General features: G+C 48.1%; 1 protein-coding gene across 1 annotated transcript; it reads left to right on the plus strand.

Moving 5' to 3' along the window:
- The first annotated feature begins 930 nt into the window (after window positions 1-930).
- On the plus strand, window positions 931-12680 carry LOC122212796 (integrin beta-3-like). Its single transcript, XM_042926759.1, has 9 exons — window positions 931-957; window positions 1872-2067; window positions 3203-3455; window positions 5015-5177; window positions 5805-5966; window positions 8756-8851; window positions 9277-9366; window positions 10070-10204; window positions 11673-12680. Exons 1-9 carry the CDS (start codon window positions 931-933, stop codon window positions 12108-12110), a joined length of 1560 nt encoding a protein of 519 aa, XP_042782693.1. The 3' UTR covers window positions 12111-12680.
- The last annotated feature ends 3320 nt before the right edge of the window (window positions 12681-16000 follow it).

The following is a 16000-nucleotide window of genomic DNA, read 5'->3' on the forward strand; positions in this document are numbered from 1 at the left end:
AACATGTGAGTTCTGGGGGGGATACAGGCATTCAGTCTATAGCATTATTGGTTTCATGTTTCCCTCCACATGGGGAAGACTTTCAGTCTATCAGGCAAGGGCTGGGCATGAGAGGGAGAGAGACTTCAAGCATCAGGAGGAGTTTTAGGCTACAGAGTCCTGATTTTTTGAGTATGGATGGTTCCTTGTGGCCACATCCCTCCCTTGGCAATATGGCTACTAGTCACCTGCAGGGGCTAAGGAGGCAGAACATTATCTATCCTTCCCACACCAGCCACATCCCCATCCTGCATTCTGTTCCCTACCCGGGCCTTCTCATGTGTGACTCTTCCCAGGACCGTCGCTTCCACACTCCTGTTTCTCTGCCTTGTTCCTCACTCTATACAGAATTTAATACAAACTATCACTTTAAGAGGATAATTACAGTCAGATAATCTAGTTAGACCTCTCTTCTGCCATTCTTAGCTCTGTAACTTTGGGCAAGTTACTTAACTTCTCCAAGCCTTAGATGTCTTTCCTGCAAGATCGGGTTCCTCATTTGTGAAGCCTCCGGGCCTCAGGTTTTTCACTTAGAAAATAACAACAGTTCCAGCACGAGGGAACTGTAACCAGAGCTGTGTCCACATAAAGTGCGTGTCGCTGTGCGGGATATGCGGTGAGTTCTCAGTAAATGTTAACACCAGTTTTTCTGGGATATTGGTGCGGGCTGTTCAGCTGACTTCTGGAAATGGTTGTGAGAGGGAGTGGGTAGGGATGGGGGTGAGGATCGAGGGCCTGAAGGCCTAAATATTGTGAAATAGGTCCAGGGAAGGGCTTTCCGGCTTTCCGGCCAGTTCTCCCAACCTGGCAAGGAGCCCTCCTGGATCTGTGCCCACATTTAGTGCTGGCTAAATGTGCTGGACGTCAGAGCAGGAAGGAACTGAAAACACCATGTCACCTGACCCCCTCGTCCCACAGGTGAGGAAACTGAGGCTCAAAGGCGTGAAATGACTTATCTGGGGTCACGTGCTCATTAGTGGTAGACCTAGCATTGAGCCTGTTTCCTGATTTCTTTCCAGTGCAGCATGCCCCCCACTCAGTACTCCAGTGTAGACACACACAGAGCTTCCAAGGGCTGTGGGATATACGCCAGGGTTTTTGGAAGGGCGCTCAATGCCCTGTGTCCAGGGTAAGGGAGGAAGCTTAAAGTGATAGGGGAGGCTCTGGTCAGTGCCTGGCATCATGGGATTCGCCCCAGCTTGTGGAGTTTATTTATAACCGACTTATCCAGGAACTATTTATAGAGCATCTCATAACAATAGCTACCTTTTATTGAGCACTTATCCTCAGGCAGGCACTATACTCTGTGTTTCATGTGCATTGTCTTATTTAGTCCTGCATAACATCCCTGTGTGGGGCGCTATTATTATCTTCACATGACAGCTGAGGAATCGAGGCATGGAGAGCTTCCGTGACTCGCCCTCGGAGCCAGCTAGTAAGAGGCAGTGCTGAAGAGTCTCTGCCAGTCTACTCCTGTGCTCTGTACTTTATTTAATACATTGATGGTTGAGATCCTCTACATTGATTTCTGGGACTCACGTGCGGGTTGCATTTCTGTTTGAAAACTGCTGGTCTAGCAGGCATCCTACTCTACTGGCCCTCTTCCTAGCTATCAATCCACCAACAGGCGCTCACCCAGCATTTCCGGTACCTCAATTTTCCCCTTCTGTACAATGGGCTCTCTTAGGAGGGACCACCCGAGTTCATTTATGCTGGTTTAGCTCCGGAGTGCTGGGTAAACTCTAGGCTGTTGGGAGTTGGCAAAGCCTGGAGGACGCAGAGAGCCACATGGCTCTGACCACAGGGCCTCACCTTGGGCTCTTGTCTTACAGGCCCTCCCTCTGGGCTCGCCCCGCTGTAACCTGAAAGAGAATCTGCTGAAGGATGACTGTGCGTTGGAGTCCATCGAGTTCCCCGTCAGTGAGGCCCGCATCTTAGAGGCCAGGCCCCTCAGCGACAAGGGCTCTGGAGACAGCTCCCAGATTACTCAAGTCAGCCCCCAGAGGATTGCGCTCCGGCTCCGGCCAGGTAGGGATGGGGCTCTTTCTGGGGAGAGATCCCGGACAGATGGGCACAGGGTACAAGGTGGAGGCCTGAACCTTGGGGATGTAGCTCACAATGGAAATGGGGTGGGAAGAGAAGGATGTTGGGGGTGGTATGGGCAGGAGAACAGAAGAAAATGAAAGGTATTGGGACTTCAAATCAGAAAGATCTGAGTTTGAATCTTGACTGCCCCATATATTAGCTATCTGACCTTGCGCAAGTTACTTAACTCTTCTAAGATAGTAGGAACTGGAAAAAATGTTTATTTCTTCTTTTCCCAATGCTTGTTTTACCTAACTTATAGCTTTGTGTTGAGGCTCCGATGAGATACAAAATGAGAAAGTAATCTGTAATTGTAAGCCCCCTTTCCAGGTAAGATTAGGGCAAAGGCATGGCAGCAGATAAAATAGGGGCAGGAGACTTTCGGGGGACAAGGATTAGGCTGAGACAGGCTTTTTGAAGCATTGATTTAGACTCTCCAATTACATCAAGAAGAATTTTACCAAATACCCTCTTCATGCAAGGCATGTGTTAGGTGCTAGGGGGTTCAGAGGAGGGTGGGACATAGTTCGTGCCTTTTACAGAGTTGAAAGTGTTGTGACTGCCAAAACCTCTGTGACCCTTGGGACCTAGAGGGTTAGACAGATGGGCATTTAGAAAGGGTGGAGAATTTTAGGTGGAAAAAAAAAAAAGAGGTTAAAATAAGAGGATTGGGGTGCCTGGGTGGCTCAGTTGGTTAAGGATCCCACTCTTGATTTTGGCACAGCTCATGATCTCACGGTTGTGGGATCAAGCCCCGTGTTTGGCTCAGCGTGAAACATGGAGCCTGCTTGGGTCTCTCTCTCTCTCGCTCACTCTCTCTCTCTTTCTCTCTCCCTCTGCCCCTCCCCTGCTCATTCTCTAAATAAATAAATAAATAAATTAATTAATTAATTAATTAATTAATAAAATAAGAGGATCAAGAATTGTAAGAGGAATAGAATTAGGGGGAGAAGAGAAAGGACCAGGGCTTTCCAGTCTGGTTTGATCAAGAAGTTACTCAATCCCAACTGTGTCCAAATCCACTTATTAAGTCTTAGAGCGGGAAAAGGAGAAAAACAAACATCCTCTTGCCTTCCAGATGATTCGAAGATTTTCTCCGTCCAAGTCCGGCAGGTGGAGGATTACCCTGTGGACATCTACTACTTGATGGACCTGTCTTACTCCATGAAGGATGATCTGTGGAGCATCCAGAACCTGGGCACCAAGCTGGCCTCCCAGATGCGCAAGCTCACCAGTAACTTGCGGATTGGCTTTGGGGCTTTTGTGGACAAGCCTGTGTCACCGTACATGTATATCTCCCCACCAGAGGCCCTCAAAAACCCCTGCTATGAGTAAGTCCCTCTCCGAGAAGCCAGGGCAGCATCACTTGCCATTGTCTCAGGCAGGTGCAAGTCCTGTTGCCTGTTTCTAGCTCTGGGGTAGATTCGTTGGCTGCCGTCTGGCCAAATCCTGTCTGTTTTCTACCTTGGTCTTCCTGTCTGGCAAGTGAGCTGGCCTGTTGATCCGGAGCATTGTGGCAGTAGAATCCAAGGCTGTTTGGAGTGTAGTAACTGCCAAAATCTTTGTGACTCTTGGGAAGAGGATTAGACAGATGGGCATTTAGAAAGGGTGGAGAATTGGGGCGCCTGGGTGGCTCAGTCGGTTGAGTGTCCGACTTTGGCTCAGGTCATGATCTCACAGTTTGTGGGTCTGAGTCCTGTGTCGGGCTCTGTGCTGATAGCTCAGGGCCTGGAGCCTGCTACGGATTCTGTGTCTCCCTCTCTCTCTGCCCCTCCCCGGCTCGCACTCTGTCTCTCTCTCTCTCTCAAAAATAAAACATTAAAAAAAATTCAAAAAAAAAAAAAAAAAAAAAGAAAGGGTGGAGAATTTCCAGAAAGAAAACTCATCAGCTTCTTGGTCTTGTTACAAAGAAGTAGGAGACAAGAGAAAACGAGAGGGAAAGGAGATAAAAAAGTAGAGAGACATTTATGGATGAATAAATAGAGGAATTATAATTTCGGAAGGATTGATTCCATTGTCTCCTCATCATCAAGGTTATGAGTACTACAGAGTTAATATGCAAGGGGGATTAAGTCCTGGAGGAATATAAAAAGAGTGGAAATGATATTTACTGACCTCTCTAATAGTCTGAAAATTGATATGTGTGTTTCTGTTGACACTTTGGCTTATAACTGAATGGCTTATTTAATTGGTAAAGACCCTGAACATCCATGGAGTGTAATCATTTCAAAGGATGGTTACTGAGCCAGACAATGGATGAATTTACCTTTTCGTTTTCAGAGTTATACGAGGTACCCTTTTGACTTTCTGTCTGGGTTGTTAAGTTCCCCAGTAAAGATGTCAGCCATCAGTTAAACTGTTGGTTGGTTTAGTCTGCTGCAGATCTATCAATTTGTTGGTGGTTCACGGATATGAAGTTGTTGATGAGCTTTTGCTTTATTGTTGTGTCAGTGTTACCTTGGAGAGGTGTTAAGTCCAAGGTGATGGTAACAACTGGAGCCTCACTCTGATATAAGCGCTTTCCGTGAGTCAACTCATGGAAGCCTCACAATAACTCTTAGGAGATATGACCTATCATTTTGACCCTCTCATTTTGACCTATCATATGACAGTCTCATGGCTAGTAAGTGGAGGAGCTGGGACTTGAACCCAGGCAGACTGGTTCCATAGCTCACTATCTTATCTTGGAGGCCAGCTGGAGGCAAAGCCACCATGATGACTTGGGTCATTAGAGGGGTTTGGAGTCTGAACAGTCTGGGTAGTGGCGGTTGTATGGAATCGGCCTGGGCCTTGTGCTACCCATGCTTGTCTCCCCCTTTCTCCCTCTTACTCCTCATGCAGCCTTTTCCAGTTAGGGTTTCTGCTTCAATTATCTCCCTCCCTCCACCAGTATGAAGAACACCTGCTTGCCTATGTTTGGCTACAAACATGTGCTGACACTAACTGACCAGGTGACCCGCTTCAATGAGGAAGTGAAGAAGCAGAGTGTGTCGCGGAACCGAGATGCCCCAGAGGGTGGCTTTGATGCCATCATGCAGGCTACAGTCTGTGATGTGAGTTTGGACGGCAGGGAGTGGCGGGTGTGGTTGGCGTAGATTAAAATGGGGAAGAAGGTGGTCCAACTGTGGGGGTTTCTGTGCGAAATAAGAGAGAGGAACAAAGAGTTTTGTATAGTATGAGCAGCACATTTCTCCTGTTATGCAGCCTTTGTTTGTATCGTTCCCTGGCCAGAGCAGACGTTTTTCTGAACCTCAGTGATCCCAGATGTTTTCTGGGAAGAGCATCTTCCCACCTTTTCTAGAAGGGTGTCAGAGTCAAGGCTGGATGAACCTTAGCAAAGCGGGCAGGTGTTCAGTTGGGATTTCTCTAGCCCAGCCCGGGCTCGTACTTGCCGGTGGCTTTCTAGATGGGCCATGTGATTATCACTGGAAAAGTTATATTTGGAGTTGAAGTAGGTGTCTTTCAGCTGCCTGAACTAATCAGCTGAGACTCTTTTCCTAAGAGACAGAAACCTTCAACTTGGAAAAGCTCTGGCTTGTGTTCTGAGGACTGGGACTGAGGCCCCTCTTCGAGACGACTTGTTCAGCCCTTCACGCGTGGAAGTCCTTGGATCTTTGTTTTCTACCAATGATGTGGCTTAAGTTGCTTTCTCTCTTTTGCTTTTTTTTTTTTTTTAACAGGAGAAGATTGGCTGGAGGAATGATGCCTCCCACTTGCTGGTGTTTACCACTGATGCCAAGACCCATATTGCACTGGATGGAAGGCTGGCAGGCATTGTCCAGCCCAATGATGGGCAGTGCCACGTTGGCAGTGACAACCATTACTCTGCCTCCACTACCATGGTGAGATTCTTGGTACCACCTATGGTCCCAATTCACTCTGGCCAAGGCTGCCCTAACCCAGGCAGAGTCTTTGTGTGAATGTGGAAATGGCGGCACTTCCCCTGGGCAGGGTGCAAGGCTTGTTTCAGCCTGTCCTCCCGCTGCCCCCCATACCAACTGGACACCCTCACCCCCGGTACGGCCTGCACAGCCATTATAAGTGGTCCTGGCTGTGGCATTGTCGCCACCACCTCCCCTGCCTCCAGCAGCAGAAGCAACAGCAGCAGCAGCAGCATGGCATCCAGAATGGACCCAAAGGACTTTTGCAGGTCCAGCTGGGAAGCGGGCCTTCCTGTCTACTGTGCACAGATTAGCCTCTTCTTGGAATACCGCGCTCACTTGTGATTATTGGAAGAAGACAGAGGAAAAAGAGACAAAGATCATCTGAAGAATGGCGATCTGTTCCTGTGAGGAAAGGTTAAAGGGACAAAAAGGAAGAAGGTGAAAGGATGATGTAGCTGATACAGAAGACGACTTCTTCTAAGTTGTTTTCTATGGCCTTAGTAGGTCAAGTAACAGGAGAGGAGTTAAGTGGCTGTAAGCCAGGAAGAAATGTAAGACCCTCAGAATACTGATACCTGGGCATCTGGGGGGAGGTGTGAACTCTACGTCTCTTAAAGACAGTATAGCCCCTCCTTGTCTAGGTGGCTTAACGGTACACCTGTGTAAAGGCGGGAGTTCCTCGCCCCCCCCCCCCCCGCCCCCGCCCCCAAGCTGGATGATCTCATGAGTTCTCTGCAAGGTCTAGGATCCCAGGGACATGTTCGCAGTTCACCAGCATCCCCATTGTGGCTTGGGTTCTTTGGTGTCAGCCATGTCCAAGTGGGCAGGACCGGGCACTGGGTGAGTCAGTAATCATTGACACCTAATGTACGCAAGGCACCTTACCAGGGGCTGAGGGGGATAAAGGGACTACGTAAGGTCCTACCCTTTTTGGTTTAGTTGAGGAGACGTGCTACCAAGAATACAAGATGCATGATTGATTAGTGTGCAGTGGGGTAGCACGCTCAATAAGGGCTTTAGGTATTCAAAGGGGGAAAGCTCATCATGAACTGGGATAGTCAAGGAAGGACTCCCAGAGAAGGTGGGACCTGAGCTGGGTCCTAAGGAAGGAGGAGGGTTACCAGAAAGAAGGCCAGTCCATGGCGGGGAGGGGGGGGGCAGCTCAGTGGTCAGCGGAAGAGGGAGAGAGGTGTATGCCGTGTGGACCAGAAGGCTGAGACCACGTTGGGGAGGATTACACACGCCAGGCTGAGGCGTTTGTCAGTAGTTGCAAAACAAGAAGAAGCTTCAAAATGGGGCTTGACACATGCTGGATGGAGAGTAGGGAGACTCGGAGTTCTGCCTTGCAGCTCCCTCCTTCCTTCCCGCTCGTCACCCGCCCCTCTCTCCTCGGAGCCCCAACATTCCCTTGCGATGCCCCTCTCTGCACTTCGCTTTGTGTCGTATGTACCTGGCTTCGGCACTAGACTCTGAGCTCCTTGGCAGCAGAGACTGTAATATGTGTATCACTCAATAAATGTTTGTTAAGCGAATTAGTGGGGGGAAAAAACGAGGCCTGACAACTAACTGGTGTGAATGCATCAAAGTCCAGTAGGAAGAAAGATGCTTGGTTTCCTTTCTTCCTTTCTTTCTTTCTATGCTTATTTATTTTATTTAAAAAAATTTTTTTTAGGGGCGCCTGGGTGGCGCAGTCGGTTAAGCGTCCGACTTCAGCCAGGTCACGATCTCGCGGTCCGTGAGTTCGAGCCCCGCGTCGGGCTCTGGGCTGATGGCTCGGAGCCTGGAGCCTGTTTCCGATTCTGTGTCTCCCTCTCTCTCTGCCCCTCCCCCGTTCATGCTCTGTCTCTCTCTCTCTGTTCCAAAAATAAATAAAAAACGTTGAAAAAAAAAATTTTTTTTTTAATGTTTATTTATTTTTGAAGGAGAGAGAGACAGTGTGAGCGGGGGAGGAGCAGAGAGAGAGAGAGAGAGAGACAGAATCGGAAGCAGGCTCCAGGCTCTGAGCCGTCAGCACAGAGCCCGACGCGGGGCTCGAACTCACGGACCGTGAGATCATGACCTGAGCCGAAGTCGGATGCTCAACCGACTGAGCCACCCAGGCACCCCTATGCTTATTTATTTTAAACGTTTTATTTATTTTTGAGAGAGAGAGGGAGAGAGAGCGCGCACGTGCGCATGCATGGGTGGGGTAGGGGAGAAAGACGGAGACAGAGGATCAGAAGTGGGCTCTGTGCAGACAGCAGCAAGCCTGATGAGGGCCTTCAACTCACAAACCGTGAGATCATGACCCCGTCAACCAACTGAGCTGCCTGGGTTCTCTTTAATGTTTATTTATTTATTTTGAGAGAAAGAGAGAGCACACGCAGTGTGCAGGGAGGGGCAGAGAGGGAGGGAGGGAGCGAGAATCCCAAGTAGGCTCCACGCTGTCAGTGCAGAGCCTGATGCGGGGATCAGTCTCATGAACTGTGAGATCATGACCTAAGCCAAAATCAAGAGTCAGACACTCAACCAACTGAGCCAGCCAGGTGCCCTGAGATGCTTGGCTTTGACCAGCCTTTGCCTCTTCATCTGTCCCTGGAGTTCACAACTGGGTTTGTGTTGCCACTTAGTCCATTGCCTCACACTGATCATGGCGTGAAAAGGTTTCAGCACCACCACCGTCTGGGCCACAGCCCAAATCAGCCAAGTTCTAAGGTGTAGAATTCAGGTGAATTCTTAACTGACTTCCACATCCTCCCGTTTTACAGGATTATCCCTCTCTGGGGCTGATGACCGAGAAGCTATCCCAGAAAAACATCAATTTGATCTTTGCTGTAACGGAAAATGTAGTCAGTCTCTACCAGGTGACTGTGCCTTCAGGGATTTCGGGAGTGGGGTCTGTATTGGGTGGAGCCGTCTCTGGGAACCCAGGCACACTAGCACGGGCCATGCTTCCCAACCGGGAAAGCCCCTCCTCCAGCCTATTCCCAGGGGCAAATGGTTCCTTTTTATGGTCTCTCTCCTCCAACCTTGAACCTCACGGGATGGGTGTGTTGGTGTTTGTGGTGCTGGAGGGGAGTAATTTATTGGGGGAGAGGGGTGTGAGAAGTTCTTTATAATTTTTCTCAGGGCTGCAAAACTGCTAGGTTTGTTCCTGGAAGTGACAAGTAAAATATCCCATCCTTCCCTCAATCTTCGTTTCAAGACCCTCATTCTGATTTGGGGAGGGCTTTTGAGATCACCCTCTTCATTTAGTCAGCCTTGCACATCTCTCTGTCTTACCTTCTAGAACTATAGCGAGCTCATCCCAGGGACGACAGTGGGGGTTCTGTCTGCCAATTCCAGCAACGTCCTTCAGCTCATTGTTGATGCTTATGGGGTAAGTGTCTCGCACTGGGGTTGGGTCTGCTAAGAATCCACCTCACTCGGCATTCCCCAGGAGGGAACGCAGATTTTGGAGTCCTGGATGTGAGTCCACGATGCAGCCTTCACTGCCTTCCTCTTATTCTTCTAGAGGCTGGCTGATGGCCAGCACTGGGAGGAATGCAGCCTTCTGAGAGGGAAATGGCTCAGAAAGAATTGCCAGGGAGTGTCAGGAGCAGTGGGTGGAAGAGCTTAGAGAAGGTGGAAAGGAAAGAGAGGTTGGGGGTGGTGATGAGGAAGGACAGGGTGAGGGATAGGGCTCCAACAATAGAGAGAAGAGGGAGCTGAGCCAAGGGGAAGATGAGGTTGGTTAAAAATTAGGTAAAAAAAGCTACTATCCAAGGTGACCAGTGCTAGCCCTCCCTTTTTGCATGTCTCTGAGGCTTGCAGGAGGGTGTGGCTGGTTTAGATTTTACCCAGATTCAACTAGACACCAGGGGGCACAGAGAGAGAGAGAGGAGCAGACCTTGGGCAGGAAATATTGTAAGAAATAGGCTCCTAAGGATGCTCTCCTCTGGCAGCTTGTAAGCAAACCCCAGCACCCAGCACTGCCGCGGTGAGTCCATGGCCACCTGGTATTTTACTTGGGGTGGAATTGGTTCCTGTCTACTTCCTCTCGGCTCATCTCCTTAACCTTCTTTTGCCCCCTTTCTGCTCAGAAAATCCGCTCTAAAGTAGAGCTGGAAGTGCGGGACCTCCCCGAGGAGCTGTCTCTATCCTTCAACGCCACCTGTCTCAACAACGAGGTCATCCCTGGGCTCAAGTCTTGTGTCGGACTCAAGATTGGAGACACGGTGAGGTGGGCTGGGCTGGGCAGGGGCTGAAGCTTCAGCTCTGACCCTGGCCTTTGCCCCTGAGCGTCTGTGGGCACCCTTCCATTCCTCCCCTGCACCTTCTTCCCGAAGGTCATTACAAGTTGGATATAACGGAGCTGCCAACCTTTTCCTCTGACTCCTGTTGTCTAAACTTCTCCGCTACGTGGAGATTTTTAAAAAACTTGCGTTTAGCTTACCTCTGTTTGTTTATGCACAGCTGATTGCAAATGAAAATATTTCTTACCTTTGGCCCAGTCTCCAGCCTCCCCTAAGGTAATACCTGTCTTTCCTCTACAATGTGAAATGGCAGTCACATCTACCGATAGTTGCTGAGCGCCAACTTTGTGCCAGGCATCATTCGCTGCTGGAGATTCAACAGCAAATGGAACAGGCAAAAATACCAAATACCCACTGTCATAGACTTCCAGAACGCAAATGTTCATTTTGCCTCTCAGGTCCCTCTGTGGCCTCTATGGCTTTCTTTCCTTACTGGTTCTCTTCTGCTTCTGCCGATGGGGGGAGGGGTTGGTGAAGAGGGAGGGAAGCAGAAAGGGGGATAGCTATATCTCTATCACCGGTATCATCTGTATCTCTATCATTTCTGTATCTAGGTCCATCCATCTGTCCGTACACCTATCTATATTCTAGAACATGTGCACATATCCTGTCTAAGAAATATTGGCCGGAAAGGTGTTTGACTGCACAAGTGATGATGTACTATATGGAAATTAAACAGTAGATCCTGAGCCTTTGGTCACTGTGTGGCATCGTGTGGTGCCATATAGTGCTTTGTGTGTCTGGCTGACTGACCTTGTGTATAATCAGTCCAGCTGGCTTCATTGGCCAGAGAAGAATTTTTTTATAAGATCACAGGTTCTGTTCTGCTTGAGCTGGCTTATTTCACAGGTGGAATTAAAACACACACACACACACACACACACACACACACACACACACACACACACATATCCAGGGGCACCTGGGTGGCTCAGTTGGTTGAGCATCCAACTTCAGCTCAGGTCATAATCTTGTAGTTCGTGAGTTCGAGCCCCACCTCAGGCTCACTGCTGTCAGTCTGTCAGCGCAGAGCCTGCTTCAGATCCTCTGTCCTTCTCTCTGCCCTTCCCCCACTTGCAGTCTCCCAAAAAATAGATATATATATAAAAAAAAACCAAAACCAACCTCTCTCCTGACTGTAAATTATGTCTGTGCACCCAACCAGATACAACTGGACAACTGTCCCCAGGCTTTTCTTTTTGCTTTGCAGACCTTGGTCATTTGGAGGCTGAGGAACTCCAGGTTGCTGGGGGATGAGACACCCAGTTTGGATATTCCCAGGGCGGGGCAGGGCGGGGCAGGGCGGGGCAGGGCGGGGCTTCTTTCCCTCCAGGGCTGGAGTGATAACAGGGTGCGCCTGTGTTTGAATGCGGTCTTCCTTTCCACCCAGGTGAGCTTCAGCATTGAGGCCAAGGTGCGAGGCTGCCCGCAGGAGAGGGAGAAGTCCTTCACCATCAAGCCTGTAGGCTTCAAAGACAGCCTCACCGTTCAGGTCACCTTCGACTGTGACTGTGCGTGCCAGGCCCATGCTGAGCCTTACAGCCGCCGCTGCAACAATGGCAACGGGACCTTTGAGTGTGGGGTGTGCCGCTGCGGGCCCGGGTGGCTGGGGTCCCAGTGCGAGTGCTCCGAAGAGGACTACCGCCCCTCGCAGCGGGAAGAGTGCAGCCCCCGGGAGGGCCAGCCCGCCTGCAGCCAGCGGGGCGAGTGCCTGTGTGGCCAGTGCGTCTGCCACAGCAGTGACTTTGGCAAGATCACGGGCAAGTACTGCGAGTGTGATGACTTCTCCTGCGTCCGCTATAAGGGGGAGATGTGCTCAGGTGAGTGAAACTGCACACCCTCCCGCCCCTGTACCCGCGCACGCTCGCTCGCACATCCACAGCCTCTGGAAACTTAGGCCGGGGCTTAGGTGGGCACAGGAAGGCCCAGCAGGCAGAGCCGAGGGGATGGTCCTTCCACTCCAACGGCAGAAGACAGGAAGGAGGTTCTCTGTAATTCCGCTCTGCTCCCCGCGTCCTTGCTCCTGGGGTACACAGCGGAAGGGAGCCTCTGCTCTCCTGGAGCATGGGAACGAGTGGGGGAGCCTGAAGGTGAAGACCGTTATTTTCTTTTCTTCCACCTGCCATCCTGCTAATACTTTAAATCACTGGCTCTTGATCATTTCAAGGATGCGGAACAACTCCCTTTTTAGGTTAAAAAAAAAAATCTCTGGCTGCTGGTAATTAGATGTTTAGTAGTTACAGATTCGGAAACTGCATGGTATCAGAATGCGTAGTAAAGTTGGTAGTAATTATTTTACATGAATTTGTCTTTTCATGACAAGACTTGGAAAATAGTAAAAAAGCAAGGCAATGGAGCACGTTTAACAGCCAATACACTCGGAACAATGAGTGGAAAATCATAAGCTCTTTTTACACGCTGGCACTATTTTGTTATCGCTATTGGCACTATAACGTTTTGGATTCTAGATCTGTGCTGTCAGATATAGTAGCCCCGTGTGGCTATTTATTTGTAAATTAGTCACATTGAATTATAACTTAAATAAAATTTAAATAAATTTAAGTTAAATGAAAAATGAGGGGCGCTTGGGTGGCTCAGTAGGTTAAAGCTCTGACTGCACTGCCAGGGTGTTGACTGCATAGAGCCCGCTTGGGATTCTCTCTCTCTCTCTGCCCCTCCCCCATTGGAGGTTTTTTTTTTTTTTTTCCTCTCTCTCAAATGAACTTAAAAAAATTTAAAAAATAAATGAAAAATGAAAAATTCATTTCCTCTGTTGCTCAGGAGCTCCACGTGGCTCGTGGCATGCTGGACAGCACAGACATGGGAAAGGATTGCCATTGAGAGGCCCAGCCTGCAAACTGGGGGTTACGATTTTGGCTCCTTCTACCTGCAGGATACTTTTTGTCCTTCTCATTACAAAATTCAGTAAAGTCTTGAGGCCCACGGAAAATCTCAACCTGGTCTTTCCTTGCCCTAAAGACTGCTCCTAGGCTACTTCCCCAGCTAGACCAAGTGGAACTAATGTGAATGTCGTCTGTATGTGCTGACAATACTTGCAGAGGCAACTAGGCAGCCTGAGTAGTTCCTGGGGCACTGGGGATAGGTTTTCGCTGGATTATGGTCTCTGAGGCTTGATTCCTCTTGTGACAGAGAGATCAAAGACATTTGCAAGTTGTTTAGGATTGGTTTATGGGTGTATTGTGTGGTTAATTAACACAGATTATAATTGGCTTCTTTGGTGATCAAATCTATGGCGGAGATTGGCTTCCTTTGCAATGGGGCTTAAAGGAGCCGAACTAATCCAACCAGATGTTCACTTTAACATCTGCCTTTAAGAAAGCTTGATTAGAAAGGGCTGCCAGTGTGGTTCAGATGGTTAACTGACTCTTGATTTCGGCTCAGGTCACAATCTCAGGGTTTGTGAGTTTAAGCCCCACGATGGGCTCCTCCCTGACCCTGTGGAGCTTGCTTAGGATTCTCTCTCCCTCTCTCTCTGCCCCTCTCCTGCTTGAGCTCGCTCTCTCTCTCAAATAAATAAACTTTAAAATTTATATATATATATAATATATATGTATATATATGTATGTATATGAAAACTTGATTAGAAAGGTAAATCTATGTCATTCTTTTAAAAAAAAATTAAAAAGGGGGCACCTGGTGGCTCAGTTGGTTAAGCATCCTACTTCAGCTCGGGTCATGATCTTGCAGTTTGTGAGTTTCAGCCCTGCGTCAGGCTCTGTGCTGACTGCTCAGAGCCTGGAGCCTGCTTCAGATTCTGTGTCTCCCTCTCTCTTTGCTCCTCCTGTGCCCATGCTCTGTCTCTGTCTCTCAATAAGAAATGTTAAAAAAACAATTTGATTCTAAAAAAACTTAAAAAAATTTTTTTAATGTTTATTTATTCTTGAGAGAGAGAGAGAGAGAGAGAGAGAGACAGAGACAGAGACAGAGCATGAGTGAGGGAGGGGCAGAGAGAGAGAGAGAGAGAGGGAGACACAGAATCCGAAGTGGGCTCCAGGTTCTAAGCTGTCAGCACAGAGCCCGACATGGGGCTCGAACTCACAAACCTTAAGATCATGACCTGAGCTGAAGTCGGAGGCTTAACTGACTGAGCCACCCAGGTGCCCCATAAATCTATGTCATTCTAAAACATGCCCAAGTCACATAAAAAAGACTTCTTTTTATTATCTACAACATTGTTTCCTTTATTCATGTCAGCAAAATTTGACAGAGATTGGAAAAAAATGGTAGCAGGGAGATTAGGGGAGAAAGAGATCAGGCACGGACCCCCCAACAGCAGTTTGAATTAGAGGGTGAGGGAGGCATTTCAGCTCATTTTACTAGTGAATAGTACTTACAGAGATACTAATGTTCTTTGCTATGGAGGTTCAGTGTTTATTCTTTGTCCATGCCATGCAAAGCTGTGTATTTCATTAATCCTTTTTTAAAAATTTTTTTAATGTTTATTTATTTTTGAGAGAGAGAGAGACAGAGTATGAGCAGGGTAGGCACAGAGAGAGAGGGAGACACAGAATCCGAAGCGGGCTTCAGTCTCTGAGCTGTTGGCCCAGAGCCCGATGCGGGGCTCGAATTCATGAGCAGTGAGATCATGACCTGAACCGAACGAAGTCAGATGCTCAATTGACTAAGCCATCCAGGCGCCCCTCATTAATCCTTATTAATGATGTGCTTTAGAAAATAGATTCTTCTTGCAAATGTGGAAGGCTTAAGGGTAGTGAGTAAAAAGAATCTCATATGACACTAAAAATAGTAAATCCTTCAAATTATCAAACCTTCCAAGTCTTAGGGGACAACCACTTTGTATTGGTCCTTCATTGGCTACCTCTGCCATCTGGGCTCCAAACATTACAAACAACAGTTTGGAGAAGAACAAAAGAGACAAACTGCGCAATGGATAGGGTCCTTTCATTATTTCTAACTAATGAGGTACTTTTGTAAGCCAATTATTTCATGTCAGGTGAAGTGTTCTCATTCATTCATTCATTCAAAAAAAATGTGAATCAAAACCTAAAAAAGAATGTGACAGGCCCTATGCCCAGTACCATAGGCACGCAGATGGTTAAGACAGGCTTCCCACCCTTGTAGGAACTCATGATTTCACAGGGAAAATAAACAGAAGCTTAAACCATAACGCCTAAGCACTAAATGGATGATGAAGCACTGACAAAGTGCAGAAGAGGGAGCCACAAAGTCATAAAACCACATTTCTTTTCAGTCGTTTTGCTCCTTCTACTCACTACCCAGCTGTTAATTTATTTTATAAATATTTGAGTTTGTTCTTTGTCCATGCATCAGTTTTAAACACAGTAGACAACGCAGATGAGCAAGACTAGTCCATACTTTCATGGAGTTTATGCCCAGAGGAAATGGAAAGCCAGAATAACTATATTAAGAAGAAAATTGGGCAACCTGACCGGCTGAGTCAGTAGAGCATGCGACTCTTGATCTCAGGGTCGTGAGTTCAAGCCCCAGGTTGGGCGTGGAGTCTACTTTAAAAAATTAAAAGAAGGAGAAGAAGGAGGAGGAGGAGAGGGGGAGGGGAAGAAATGGATTTGGGCAATGAAAGTATAAGTTGTTTTTGGAACACAGAAGAGGGGGGAAGACTTCAAGTTGGATCAGGGGAAGTTACTAGAGAAATGCTGTTTGAACAGAACCTTGAATGGCTATGACGTATCATCAGATAGACATCTTGGAAGAATA

Source organism: Panthera leo, assembly GCF_018350215.1.
Source record: "Panthera leo isolate Ple1 chromosome E1 unlocalized genomic scaffold, P.leo_Ple1_pat1.1 chrE1_random_Un_scaffold_73, whole genome shotgun sequence".
Lineage (NCBI taxonomy): Eukaryota > Metazoa > Chordata > Mammalia > Carnivora > Felidae > Panthera > Panthera leo.

Bases quoted from the DNA above. Each gene is read 5' to 3' on its own strand.
- LOC122212796 (XM_042926759.1), top strand. From the start codon at position 931: ATGTCACCTGACCCCCTCGTCCCACAG. The intron at 8,852-9,276 runs GTGACTGTGCCT...CTTACCTTCTAG, and splicing joins ATGTAGTCAGTCTCTACCAG to AACTATAGCGAGCTCATCCC. The intron at 9,367-10,069 runs GTAAGTGTCTCG...CTTTCTGCTCAG, and splicing joins TCATTGTTGATGCTTATGGG to AAAATCCGCTCTAAAGTAGA.